The 14,956-nt window shown below is 39.0% G+C and overlaps 1 protein-coding gene across 3 annotated transcripts in view; it reads left to right on the top strand.

The window, feature by feature from the left end:
* TTLL5 (tubulin tyrosine ligase like 5) overlaps positions 1-10,480 on the top strand; it is a 120,423-nt gene extending 109,943 nt beyond the window's left edge. For all 3 annotated transcript variants that reach the window (XR_014590434.1, XR_014590435.1, XM_083864166.1), the window contains one exon: positions 8,160-10,480. Coding sequence is in view for 1 of the 3 variants with exons in the window: in XM_083864166.1 (XP_083720292.1) it covers positions 8,160-8,200 (41 nt within the window). In the remaining 2 variants the exon portion in view is untranslated. The remainder of the gene's footprint in view (positions 1-8,159) is intronic.
* Positions 10,481-14,956: the final 4,476 nt, after the last annotated feature.

The following is a 14,956-nucleotide window of genomic DNA, read 5'->3' as shown; positions in this document are numbered from 1 at the left end:
AGATAACAACTGTAAAGTTCAGGGGAGTCACTTCTCTGTGAATACTTGTAATCCAGTGAAAATTGAGAACTTCAACTCTTGTTTCCTTCTGTAGAACTGGCCTAGCTGCATTGTGCCAAACTACCCTCTCTGAAGCTGAAGCAAAGGGTTAGCCCTTTAACTAAGAGTATCAGGGCTTAGGTAAAGCCCAGGTTTGGCTAGGGGTAGGCTAGTAGAACCACGGTGGGTGGATCACTCAAAGCTTCTTTGCTGCTAAAAGCTCCAAGAATAGCACTAAATATTGCTGTGATTAAACTAACTATAGCAAAATGTTTGTTCTTGGAAACTGGGAAAGATATTTTCTTCAGCTTTGCACCAAGCCACTGGTATGTGTCAGAGTCTGTTGTGCCCAGTTTATGTGTCTCAGAAACTACTCTGCAGTAGTTGTCCTTGCTGCAGGAACAGCTGTTTTTCTTCTTCACTCTCTCCATTGATTGCTTATACTAGAGCCCTGATTCCCCTCAGCAGCAGTTTACTTGGGGTTACTGTTTCACATGTATTTAGTATCTTAGATACCAACTAGAGAGGTTGGACGCACAAGTCTTAAAGCAAATCACACAATTAACTACAAGCATTTAAAGATAGAAGGCTGTGAAAAGCTGCTGATATAAAAGAGGAACCAGACAGAACCTCTGTATGAACACATACACACAGATGTTCAAAAATGTCTGAGAAGCTTGAACAGCCTATCTGAGAATAGTTATGGGGCTCTGTGAAAACGCATAAAGGTGTCATGAGTAATCTTACCTCAAGCCAAGATGATGCTCAATGGAAGATAAAGTCAGGCAGTATGGAGAGTTTAACTGGACTGTCCAGAAGACAGTTCACTAGTGGTTAGCGCTGCAACTGTAAAATAGCAGTTGTGCACATTGTTGTGCAGTGGGCTCAGGCTCTTGAGAACAGATCCTTTGAAATAAAAAGGAAAATAAAAGTCAGTATTTCTGCAAAGTAGCTCAGGATTCTGAAACAAGCCACCACTACACTGGGGGAGTAGCCTCATCCTCATTTCATAGAGAGGCAGAAGTTATGGGAGCTGTCTGTCACTGGTGTACTGAGAGAGAAGGCAGAGAGCCCCCTGACTCTATACAGACAGGAAGGTAAATTTGCAAGATAGCAAATGGGGATTAGTTGTAGTGTCTGAAGAGACAGGTTCTTAGCAGAATTAGTGGAACTTTAGCAGGATTTATTCTAGTAAAGGAAGACTAAGAATTACTACCTCTAGGGAACATTTAAGTTGCTTGTGACCTAAGTTTTCATTGAACACCCAGCCACTAGTGGGTTTCTGAAAATACAGCCATTATCACATTGCTTTTTAAATTCTATTTTATTTTGAGGATCCCTCAGCATTACACTGATTGTTTTCTGTTCATGGAATTTAGCAATTCAATTAGGATTATTGAAATGGTAATTTTGAATTAAGTAACCAGTTCTCTTTTCAAAGTCTTCTTCAGAGTATAGTTTACTGAGTAACAGCTACGATAAGTACTGTGGTTGGTTGTTCAGGTTGTCTTTAGGAGGCTGTGCTTGATCTATGGAGGCTGTGCTTGAGTTCAGATGATGGTCAGGCTGGTCATTCTTGTTTTATTGTACATTTTAAGAATGTAAGGTGTATGGAGACATTTTGCCATGTTTTGCTGGTTTGTTTCCATTCCTCTCTGGTGGCATTACGTAAATAGTGTGTGAATTTGTTTTCTTGAGATAGTGAAGGCCTAGAAAAAAAGATGTAATTTTTCCACCAGAATTTACCTTTTGAATAAGCTGGCAAGAAATATCAAGAATTTATTGTAGTTATGTGTCAATTTTAAAGTTAGAAATTAATTCTAGTTATTATTTTTCACTTTTGAAAATGCTAACACAAAGGAGGTTTGGGGAGACTAGAGGATGAAGAGCACTTTATGAAAATTAATAGCATAGTCCCAAGTGGCTTCTCTGTTCCTGAACTGGACTCTTGTCTGCAAGAGCCTGGAGATAGGAACAATCTAAAAGTATAGTTAACCTGTCAGTGCAGGTGTAGAGTAGACACTCACAGTGATTTTATTTGGTTTGGTTTGATTTCCAAAGGTTAACCGCAACTGTTGAGTTGCTGTATGAATGATGCCTGTGTTCTTTAGGCTTTTCTCCTTCATTTGTTACCAGCTTCTGGACAGTTTGTGACACTTTTATTTTAAAAACTTCAGAAGACAGAAGCTCTGGGGTTCTGTTTTGCTATGACAAAACCATAATGTACTAATAAACTATATAATTACAAACAAATATGAATCATGATTAAAACTGGTCAAGACTGATGCCCAAACTTGACAGGACCGTCATCTTTGCATAATCAGACTGATTAACAGTAATGCAGTTTATTGTGCTGATGTTTATATTACTAATGTCCACATAACTTTCCTACTGTGTCTGCTGAAAGGAGAAAAAACCCATTAGAATTATGGGAAGTAAAAATTAATACTATGCATTTCAAGTTTGACAGTGAAGACCACTAATTCATGCAAAATCTTGGATCTCTACCTAGTCTGGTTGAAAACACAAGTCCAAAACTAATTTATTTGTATTTTAGTTTTCTGGAAAATACTTTATGCAGAAAGTAAGTGTCAAAATTCATTCTGAAACTAGGATGAATCTTGTTGAGCTAGTTAGTATAGACTTGATTTTATTTCCTGTGATTTTCAGTTCTGTAGCTGTGCTTAGTTGCAGGGTGATGAACAGTTGTCTGTTTATTTTGGACATTCACCTGCCCCCGTATCTGCATGGAATGCCAAGTCCAGAAAGTATGCAGCTCTTTGAAATAAAGTGTGTTACCATCTATAAGGGCTTAAAACTGCATTCTGAACTGCAAAGAGACTAGAAGAATATGGGGATAAATAAAATGGTTTGGATCTAACCCATGTAGAAGGCAGGCTGTTATTCTTCATTTTCTAGTGATATCCTTCTTTAGGCTGAGGTGGAGAGCAATGTCCAAATGCCATCCAAATATGATGAATGTGTAAGCATTGTGGTCCTGTATGGAGCAATGAATGGAGCCTGCTTGTAAACTAGTGACAGTAACAAGTACTTTTCTACTTGCTCTTCTCACCATCTAGCACACTCCAGGTTCTTTGCATTTTACAGAAAATCTCTAAGTAGATTGTGTATTTCTGAAGTTTTTTATATCCAAGAGTATTGTATGGACCTTCAAAGCAAGGTCATGTTATTGTATTGGGGACCTGAAATTAGAGTTAGCATTGGAGGTGCTAAGTCTTGACTGGCTGTTGTCTACCCACTGCTTGAACATTATTCTTGAAATGCAGCCTCTTTAGGTTTCTTTAGCAGCTATGCAAAGGTACAAGCCTCTAAATTGTCTTAGTCCAGGAAAAAAAAAAAAGGCAAGTAAATACAGCAGGCATATAAACAAGACATGTACAATCACTTCATCTTTTTTGCCAGATCTAAACAAACAAACAAAAAACAAATGTGTGGAGTTTGGAGATTCTTTTATCCACAAGAATCTCTCAACTGTCTTGGAGCATTAAGGGTGGGGATGGGATGTAATATGTACTGTTACCACTTTGTATGGCCTGTTCAGACTTCCAGCCATTTGTTACAGTGGGGTGGAATTCCCAGCTGCCCAGCCTTGTCCAGGCTTCCTCAGCTTCTGCCAGGTTCCCTGCAGCCTTGGAAAGCAGTAGATTGTTGAACACCAATGTATTTATTTTTATGTTGTTACCACATTCCCAGGAGGAACCTTGACTGTGATTTCAGCTGGTCTCACCACACTGCCCAAATCCTTCATCAGGAGCAGCTGGGAAAAGAAATCACTCAGGTTTCTACACAGCACATTGCTGGTACACCCCCTCCCTCTCACTAATCCTGTTAATTCCAGTCTTCATTTGCACACTCCTGGTTCTCTGTGTTGTTGCTGTGATCGACTGCACAAATGGTCTTCACTTTAAAAGATGACCTTCAAATAGGCACCTCGAGTAACCTCTACCTCAGACTACTTTGACTACTCCGACACAAGGTATCTTATGGCAAAAAAGAGCAACTTTTGATGTCACCTCATTACTTATCCTAGTCAGGGAACGGAGTCATGATGAGCTCTTCCACATAAATCATTTCAGAACCACCTGTCTGGTTGAGAAGCTCTGGGTGGATCATTGAAGAAGGAGCTCCTGTGTGATATCCAGCACTTTGCATCAAACTTTCCTGGTGTGGTCTCTTGCCCTGCATATAACAGCAGTTAACAGCAGTTCTGTCAGTATCTCTCTGTAATGTGTCTCCAGGCAGAGAAAGGATCATTGAGAAACAGAATTAGTCCTTTTTATCATACTTTGGAAAGCAGTGAAGCTTGAGTTGAATCCTACTATTGTGTCTCCCTTTTTGGGAGGGCAAAGAATCAGTTACAATGGAGGATATTTAGTTCTTACTGTTATCTTCCTAAAGCCATTGTTCTTATTGTTATCTTCCTAAAGCCATTGTTTTTTTATGCATCACAAAAACATCCTGAATAATTTCTCTCTCACCCCTACTGACTTTCACAGTATTATAAAAAGGAGACACAGGAAGGGGGATAAAAATAATTTCACTCCCTGCTTTAGCTGATGAATCAGTCGTAGGTCAGATAATGACACACAAGCCTGTAGTACCAGATGAACCAGAAAGGAAAGGAGAAGGGTAAAGAGGCTTTCTTTTTACCTCATTTCTTAGTACTCTTTGGAGGGGCAGGGAACTATTATCTTATGACTAACAATGAGCAAATACAGATGTTTTAAATCAGTACCTTTAAAATAGATACAGGTTATCAACTGGTCATGACTATGTTTGAGTTTATCCAGTTTTTTGAGAAGTGTAAGTCTCATTAAGTCTCAGCAGAGTGTAAAGTGCTGCCAGGAGCATTCCAGGCCCTTCTTATGTGATGTTAAGGAGATAATATCCAACTCAGCCGTTGCCTCTCAGATAGAACTGAGGGTCAGTGTTCACTTCTAATCATCAGAAATTACCTTTATTCTTTAACTTGTGAGAGCAACCTGCTTCTCACATCTTCACTCAACTTGTTGCCTATCTTTTATGAAAGGAAGGAGCTTTGTCCTGTTGCTGCTGATCTCATGCCACTGAAAGGACATTCCACGTCTCAGGACTCTTCCTATGAAAGCAGGAGAAAATGGAAAGAACAGTCTTTAGAAATGAGCTTCCCTGTCTAAGAGCTAGAGCTCAGCTTGAATTGTAGGAGCCTTCACTTATGATAACCTCCGAAGCAGGATAAGTAATGATTGCAGGCAGCTGGCATTTTTGCCTGATCGGAGGCTGAGCATTGCTTTTTCTCAGTAGTGAGGTGATGGCAAACTGCCTGTGTTTCCTTGCTGTGTTGGAAATGTCATTCAAGATCAGGTGTGCAAAGACTGGGGAGAGGTTATATAATATTTTGGCTGCTTCTGTCTCACATCTGGTCCTTTGGCATTAAGCTACCTATAGAGAGGATGACTTTGCCCATCCAAATTGGATTTTGTTTTAATCTGGCATTGTTTTATTGAGGCTAAAAATAGAAGCCAAAATGTGTGTGAATAGGCTAAAACACATGTCTGAAGTTATGAAATGAAATGTGAGGAAGAGCCAGAGAAGAGAGAGCCACAGTGAACCAGAGAGTAGAAAGATGAATAAGAGAAATCAGAAGGAAGGCTGTCAAGTACAGAAGAGCATTAGCAATTGGGATGAGTGTGTGGTAAGGGTCTTTATCATGGGGAGCAGGAAGGCTCATGCTGACTTCCACTGATATTTCTATACTTGTCAGTGAGTCTGCTCGCTGTTTTCTATGCAAGAAGATGTCTCTGGAATACAGTTGTATCTATGGTTCGCGACACAGACATCACACTCCCCACACACACTCAGACATCCACACCTCCCCACCCCCCAAGAAAATTTTCATGACTTGGAACTGCTGCTTTACCTTGCCTTCCTGGTCCAGCAAGTCAGGTTGAAATTGTGCTCAAAATATGGGGGAGGGAAGGCTGGCTTTCTGTTGTCAGCTGTCATGGCTTGCTAGTGTCAGTCACTCATAGATATAAATAAACCCCATTTATTTATTGCCTTTCTTAACTTATACTATATATTATCAAGAGAATGCTGGGCATCATTCTAAGACCAGAAATGCACTCTGGGGTAAAAAAGAAAAAATCCGAATTTCTAGGATAATCTTAGCTTTTCAGGGAGAAAGGAAGTTCCTGTTTTCAACACTAGATTCAGGAGACTTCAATATGCTGCTCAGTTCTCCCACAAACTTTCTGCAGATTAGATGAAACAGTCCAAATTAGCTGTTAAAAATGCTAGCATGGGTTCCTGACCCAGTACTGTCATCCAGCTTTCTGCTCTTCTTATTCCTGCAGCTAGGAAGCACAGTAGATGAGGTGTTGGTTTGTGAGCAAGGCTGTGTACATCTGTGCTGGGAAAGTCTTTATGGCACTGAATTTTAGTGTGCAGATATCTCTTAAATGACTTCATGCAACTCCTTTGATTTTCTTGTGACTCAGATTCATATCCATAAAAGGGAGGTAATCCTTTTCTTCCCACTGTGGCTGTTCTGGGTTTTTGAGGTCCAGTCATGGATGACATAATAGTGTGTAAACATGTGGGCAGACATATGGGCAGATACTTTGACACCTCCTGGCAGGCAGAGAATAAAGGAGGCTTATGCTGTTGTGTGTGGTGATTCACTGCAATGACTCTTTATCACTGGAGAGAATCAGCCCTTAATGTTGGCTTCTGTCAGCAATGAGCTCTTTTTCTCTTCCCCCCACTCCACCAGAACCTCTGTCTACTCAGCTACAAGGAGGTGGAATGCTCACCAGTAGCTTTGAAATGATAAAACTTCCAAGAATTATATACATTAGTATCTATGAAATGACCTATGGATTATCTATGAAATTATCTATGAATTGGTGACGAGCTGCAATCTTGTTAGGAACTTACATATTTACCTGTAGACATAGGAATCCCCCTCTCTGTGCTGAGTCTTTAAGGTGATCATACAAGAACTCCAGGAAAGTGATTCTAATTCAGTTTGTGAGAAATGACAAACTGCTATGCATTTCTGTAGGAACACAAAGGCTCAAACATCTTTAAAACATGAAGGAAAATGAGGGTGATGTTGGCTGTCTTCTCTCATGTGCCTTTGTTTCCTTAATTTCAGCATATTGCCAAGGGATATGTTTCTGGACTGGTATCCTATCTTAATGCACGTGGTTGACAGTTTGGTTCCTAATTCAGTTTTCAAACTTTCTGTGGAGTGACATAGCTGGTAATTCCACTTTCTAAATATCTTTCCAGATCCTTTGTGCTCTGTGATGTTTGGCTCTATGCTGGACTTTCAAGCAGAGTGTATTTTCTTTAAATATAGCAATATTTTGAATAAATAGTTCTCAACAAATGTCAGTCATGTTTAGAAGCAAGCTGATGTGCCAAATACACAGGACAAGCTTTACCTACTAGATTAGCTGTAAAATGCAAGCAGTCCAAAACAAACTTGGTACATTTCTAAGTGTTTTAAATTTTTCTTTTTAAAGGGCTGTCTAAGGATGTTTAAGTAAAAGATGTAAAGTTGACATTGACAGTTTCTCATAAAGTGCCTAAATAGTAAAATGCTGTAGTATGTAGAAGTCAAAACTGTATCTTTATAATAACGGGGAAGGGGCAAAATTCTGTATTCCCATTCTGTTTCTTTTTAAAGATGAGCCTTTTCACACCCCTAGTTCTCCTGCACCAAGGTCCTCAGCATGTGTTGGACTGGGGAAGTAGACTATTATGCAAGCAAATGAGTAAAAGACCCAAAGAAAGAGATTAAGCATACTGATGTTGGAGAAGGATTTAGAGGAGGGTGCATGTGAAGAGATGAGCCACATGAGTCAGAAGCAAGAGTGAAGAAGGTATTCTGGTGCTTGAAAAGAATACCAAGAGTATTTTTTCACACAGTAGCTTACTACACTGGTCTGTGATCTAATCTATTGTGGCAGAGAGGTTGTGTGATAGGGACACTCAGGTTTCTGGTGATGGCTGAGATTTGCAGAGCAATGCAGCAGTTTTTCCCACAAAAAAAAAAAGTCCTCCATGATCACTTGAAAGCTTTGAGTAAAGAAACTTTGGTTTTTTCCCAGCTTCTGCTCGCAGAGAAGGATTAACACAGAACTCCAGGTGAGGAATCCCAAGAGTTGCTTCAAGTATGGACAGAGGAAGAAGCAGCAGCAGTGACTTCACACCATCACACTCATATCAGCCAAAAGAGAGAAGAGGAGGCCTTGGTGAGAGAACAACCCACTGAAAAGAGTATCTAAACATTTGTGAAAGCAGATTGTGGTGATACACCTGTAAGCTGAGGTGAAGGAACACTTCTGAGAGCTTCTGCTGCTGAGTCTTTATCACTTCCTCCCATTTCTTCCTGATCACTAACTGTGAGATCTTTCCTAAAGAAAAGATCTTTCCTACAGCTGTTCTACCTAAAGTCTAGGTTTGAACATAAAGTCTCACTTGCTCAGCCATTTCAATCTGTTCTAGTCTGGTAATAGCCAAGATTCCGTGCTTTCATCACATGGCAACTATCAGCAGAGAAAAATATTAGAATATGTGACTGAAGATGTCTGTGTTGGTTGCCATCTTGAATTTTGGCACAGAGCCATAGAAATTAACAGTTTAAATAAAGTAATTTCATTTGTTGGTTTTGGTTATAATTTCAGTTATTAATTCACACGCCCATATTTGCTGTTGTTATACTGGACAGGATTTTAAATCTGTCTTTGTTTCACTGTGGGATACTTGTATTCTGTGTGGCTTGTTTTGTGTTTTGATTTCTGTTTGTTTAGACTTTGTAAACTTTTTTAATTGGCTGATGTTTTCAGACCCAGGCTTGAACCCTAAGGCCCATGTGGCTCTTATCAGTTGCAATACTGTCTTGGTGAAGCACTCCAGATAAAATTTGCCTAGTGTTATGAAAATTAGTTTGCTTGTGTTAGAAAATAATGTCAGCAGCTGGAAATTGTATTGGAGAGAAGGTCCATCCATCCTTAAAATGAGCAGGAAGCAGCTTCAGCTCTGGCTCTTTGTTGGTGCCAAGTTAAAGGAAAACTCAGTATTTTGCCACTTCTGCCTTGTTCAACAGCAAGGGGTGTGATTGATAGTTCTTAAAGGTAAATCTTCTATTGCTTGTATCAGAGTCTTCAGAGACTGGATTCAACATTCTTTTTGATCTCTTTTCTTACTCCACTTTCCCCTGTCTTTCTAGTTTGTATACTCATTGTTAAGAGATCATTCAAATATGTTGACAAGTAGATAGTGATCAACCCAAAGGACTGACAGAGGAAAGTGTATCAGAGGGAGAAGGTGTTTTCTCTTGAAATGATTATATTCTTGTTCACTCTTGTATTCCACATATTTTCTGTCACTCAAGACAAGATAAATTGTGAGAAGATGAAATAATTATGTTCGTACCTTATTAATTTCACCACCACTCACTTCAGGCATGAATTCATAGGACAGAACATGCATTTTTCTATTTCTGGTACACTCACACATGTGACACATTGAATACTTCACTTGTCCAAAATGCAGCTTTCTGATACAGCTGTTCCCTTCATTAGCTTATCTTTCATTTCCATTAGACAGTGACAATCACATTCACTTTCTTTGCATTTTTGTTGGCTCATGATTAGTGCAAGTTTAGTTGCAGAAGTTGTTACTTCAGACTTGTGCACATTCTCAGCAGCTGTGGGCTTCAAGATACACCTTCTCTAGGTCTGTCTTCTCATAACCATGTGTGGTATTGGCTATCACCTCCAGCTCAGTCAGAAGGCCTATTTCCATGTAAGATTTAGCTTCAGTAAATAACAGTTCCATTCCTTTCTTCCAAAGGATATGAGTTATCCTTATTCCACTGGGTTTTGTCTACAGGATTGAGTAGCTGTGAGATATAAATCCTTGTGGACCTCTTATCTCTGCTTTTGTTCTCTAGTTTGTTTGTTCAGGTTATCACAGCCTGTAGAGAGGTTTGTAGGATAAAGATTTAGTTAGCTCAGGAAAGGTGATTGTCTTATAGGAATCATTGTCAAAAGCAACATTCTTACATCTTTGTCAAGAAAATTACCTATTAGTTTGGCTTATTATGAACACAGGTGAATTGTTTTGTCAGCTTTGCCAGTCTCACACTCACTCATTTTGGGATAATGATTTGCACTTGGTTATAGACATTTTTCCTGAACTTCTTTGCTTTACCTGTTAGATGTAGCCAACCCCCACATCTGGAACTGTATTGACTTAGTAGCAGTATAATAAATATCTTGTCTCTAAGATTTTTTTTAAATATTCAGGAAAATGCACAGGGCAGTATAAGACCCTTATTTTGAAGCGATGAATTTTGTTAGGAGCAGTGAAGACTTGCATCCTTTTGGCTGAGAATTTTTTTCTTCTGCTTCTGACAAATAATAAAAAAAAAACCAACCCAGGAGTATCAAGGCTGGTCCTTTACCTGAAGCCGAACACCTAGACCTTGAAATCCACTTTATTCTCAGGATGTGCTCAGCCAGAACATCATATGACATAGCAGTGTTCCTTTGTCTTGAGCATCTGCTGATCCCATCTCTGAACACAAATGCTGATACATTTGGAACATGTGCAATAGAGAATCAGGAACAAATTCTGTGATTCCAGCCTCTTCTTTTTTCCATCGCCCTGTATTCTTCAGCCTGGAGTTCACATGTCTTTGTGCATGGTGGGTACCATGTACTGAAGGCTAACATGTATTTTGTCTCTTTGCAGCTCTGCTACTTCCATGTCCCTTTCCTTAAGCCTCCCAAGTGCTGCAGTTAAGAGATTCAGTGGGGAAGCATAGAACTGTTACCCTCCCATCTTGGGAGAGAAGGCATTTTACAGGAAGTGTTTTCTACTACAAGGGAGGGAAGTAGAATAGCAAACCATTTTAGATATGTAATAGTTGTACAAGGGGAACACAGTTTTATGTGTTTCTCAAGCGTGGTTTATTTTTTCTCTGTGTTCATCAGTGGTTGCATCGGAAGTGTCCTTCTTCACTGCAAGAAAATTACTAATAGAAAGCCCCAACAATCATTCAGCATCTATCTCAGTGGTGACAGTGAATAATGTAAAAATCCCCCTCTTCTGTGATGTTTAATCACTTCCAAATTACACAGCTTGTTCTAGTGACAGAGAATCAGGCTTGTTAGTCTTGAAAGCAGTAATGTGCACATCAGAGTCCTGGAGGCTGAGTTAATGGTGAGTTCATACAGCATTTTGTGCTGTGTTTTAGGTGTTGACCTTTAAAACAGCTTCACAAGGCACGTGAGTGCTGTCAATGGGAGATCATGTTGTGACCCTAGACAAACCACTTACTGTTGAATGCCAACAAGATAAACTTAAGTTTCTATTCTCAAGACTAGGTATATGTTTTTGGACAATCGTGATTTGTTGGAAATGCTCCTCACTATGATGCCTGCAAGGCCAACAGATGTGTCTCTGATACTGGTTCAATGTTGTGGAAGGAAGCTTTGGTATCAAGACCTTTGTTTACTAGTAGGAATCTCAGTGCTGTGCCTTTTCTTCATAACAGAAACTCTCCATATGCCCGGGGTTGAATGGCTGGCAGTGCAGACATTCTTCTTTACCTGAGGAGCTCACTGATGTACAGATGACTTTACAGAACAAATTTGGATTCTCAGCATGCACTCTCTAAACCTGTACCATGTACTAATACAACACTTGTAGTAATTTTGGATTTGCTGGAAACAAAAGTAGTCTGGCTCCTGTTTTTGTTTTTTTTGGTTTTTTTTTTAAGATTTACTTGATAAAACTGGCAAGGACTTTTCTCCTCAGTCAGTCCTATGTTTGCTGATAATCCTGGGCTCACTTTGAATCTGAATGGGTTATTTTCTGGTGTATAAATAGTTAGATTTTTTTGGTTGCAGTAAGTGGCTGATTTATCCTCTTCAAATTATTTCCTTTCTGGACACATTATTCTCATGGTTCTGTCATAGATTTCTTCCAAAAGAAGCTTCTGAGCTTTATGTAAATCTAGGGCTGGGCTTTTTTTTCCTTCTAGAAAAAAAAAAAGCGCCTTTTCCTTTCTTTCCTTCATGTTTCTAGAGCTGAGACATCTTTGTTTACACCAAACATCAGGAGAACCATATTTAGCTTTACAGAACTGAGAGAGCTTATACCAACAGCTTAACATTCATAGCTTTCTTCATGCAGAAAGTGGAAAAGAGATGAGCAAGAAGGTATGTAAGGGAGAAGTTGAAAAAGGAGTAATTGTTTACAATCATGCCCACTAGAAGTAGGAGCATCAAATGTAACTAACAGATACAAGTTTCAAAGAAAAAAAAAAAAAAAAAGAAAGTGGGGGAGGTGGCAACTTTTTTCCACAGTATGTACTTGACCTATGGAATTTCTTGTTACAACATGTGAATATGAAAAAAGAGTATGTGGTTTGAAAAGACAAGTACACAAATCCATGAAAAAGTAATCTGTTAGAGCATATTAAATATTAAAACTGAAAAACAGGAAGTTTCTCAGACTTTTCAAATTACTATTCTGGGGAAGTCTCACAATGGGCTGTTCCAGTTTTTAATTTGTGCATCAGGCATGGGCTGTTGACCGCCGTCCAACAAGGGCTGAGCTAGGTGGTCTTGTAGTCTGATTTTACATGGGTTTTTTATTTTGACAGTTCCAGTACAGACTATCAGAACAGCCAAGACATAGCTACTTTCATGACAATTGCATGTTCTACCAGAATTCATCCTGTGGTGTTGAGTTTTCTTAAGGAAAGTGTCTATGGCTGACATATGCACCGTTGTCACATGTAACTTCTCTATGCTTTCACCTGGATGGACACTATGTATTGCAGATGTTTTTAGAATGTTGAAACTTTTAAAAGAACATAAGGGAGACCAATATCCACCTCTAGACAAACTGGGATTTTGGAGGACAGTAGGTTGCTATATGGAAGTTATCCATAATATGATCCTTGTAAATGGTTAATCACATAAATATGGAAAAAAACCTTAAAAACTTCAGTTAGAAGAAAGGTTATCTTATTCATAAACATTTCACTTGCCATCTTTGTTTTCCAGAGAGCTCAAGTGCAGAGCACCTTCAAGGTGAATGTGCACAACCACAGCATGTCTTAATGAACCTGGTAACTTGTTCCTTCCCACTTTAGAACGCTGCTGTCCTTTTCCAAAGAATGAAGTTTTCCTGCTGACTTAGAGATGAGTAGTTAGGAAATGCAGACTGATCTCAAAATTGTTGGATTCTGAGTCTTCCTTTGCAGTTGTAATGCAAGAGGACAACTCCACTGAACTGAAGGTGACAAATAACACCAAGTCTGCCCTGAGGACTCTGCTTTATTACCTTACCAAAAAAGAATTTTATTGGCCCTCATTGGAAAGGAGTTTTCACTGCTGTTTTGAATTAAAAGGAAAGAATCACTGATCACTGTGGAGACCCTGGTATGAAGCCTTTGCCAGTGGTATTCAGTGAATCATAGTGGTTCCCAAGGGAAAAGACTATACTTAACAAGGCCTCTTCTCTACAAGTCCACGCCTATAGCACAGACAGTGACCTTGAGAAATCTTCTATTCTTTGAAAAGAAGTGGCTTCTTTATCTGATCTATCAGACAATTCAAGTTTGTCTTAAAAAGACCAATTTTGATGCAGCTGTTAAAGATTTGGGGGGCTGTTAAAAACACACTTTTATTAACAAAATTTTTATGATTTGTTTGGGGCAGGTTGAAAGAGGTGCTGTTATCTCTAAAAGAAATTTCAATACTGTATTTGACATTTTGCCTTCTGCTGTTCTGGGATGTGCAACAGAAGACAACCTCAGAACATTAGTTCAATTTGGTGCCCCTGCAAGAATATTTTAGAAAACCTCATTTCACCATAGTTACAGCAATGATATAGTCTCCTTCCCTCACACAAAGGGGAGACAAGTTACAGTACTCAGTGTAATTACGTTCCAAAGTCATAAAATATTTTGGGATCATTGAACTGATCCGTATATCTTGAGTATTATCGTGTCAAAAGTCAGGAAAGAGTCTTTGAAAAGTTTCTGTACTGACAAGTCAAAAAGCTTGACTGTCATCACTCCCTCATTCTACTATAAAACTACTATGGTTTTTTCTGACTCTAGGGAAGAAAGATGACAAGGGATTTTTTCCATGCTGTTTCCAGTAATTATCGTATAGGATTTACCTCGTTGTTTTCATGTGGTTTTGCCTTATTGATATGATCTTCTGAAAAAGTTATGCTGTGTCAGATATATTTAATATAATATATTTAATACACCTAGGATGTCTTAATACACCAATCTTCAAGGTGCAGATAGAGAGCTGTGATTCTGCTGGGAAGCTTTAGGCATCTCATTGGTGCCACTAATTACATTGCTAATGCTTCCAGTTGCATGATGCTTTCCCTCATTCAATCTGGGGTTTTCTTCCTTCCTGAAAGTGTTTTCTCCACTATTTCTAATTCCAGAAATTCAATGTGGAATACATTTTTTTCTGTGATACCAGCCTGGATTTTTATTTTTTCCTTATCCACAGACCTACAAAACTCATGTCTCCATATGTGTAGTAAAACTTCCTTTTGAAAATTATCTAGCAATAAAGATTGGTGGCATTTTCTGCCAAATTGGGGCCCAGGTCTTTGAATGAAGGCAGGTAAATGACAAAAATGAAGACAATTCAGTGCAGTGTAACTGCTGTCACACTAGATTTTCCTGAGAATTTATTCCCATCTCTTTTGTTTCTCTTTGTTTGTAACATTTGTTTTTTTCCAGTTCTTCAGATTAGCATGACAGAACACTTAGCATGGTGGTATCTAAATGAGATCTTCAGATCCTGAAGCATACTTAGGGAGTTTTGTAGCAAGTCTCCTTTGAGGGGGCAGATGT

Source organism: Zosterops lateralis (assembly GCF_965231275.1).
Source record: "Zosterops lateralis genome assembly, chromosome: 6".
In the NCBI taxonomy this organism is placed as follows: Eukaryota; Metazoa; Chordata; class Aves; order Passeriformes; family Zosteropidae; genus Zosterops; species Zosterops lateralis.
Note: the sequence above shows the minus strand (reverse complement) of the source record. Positions and strands in the feature narration are given on the sequence as shown.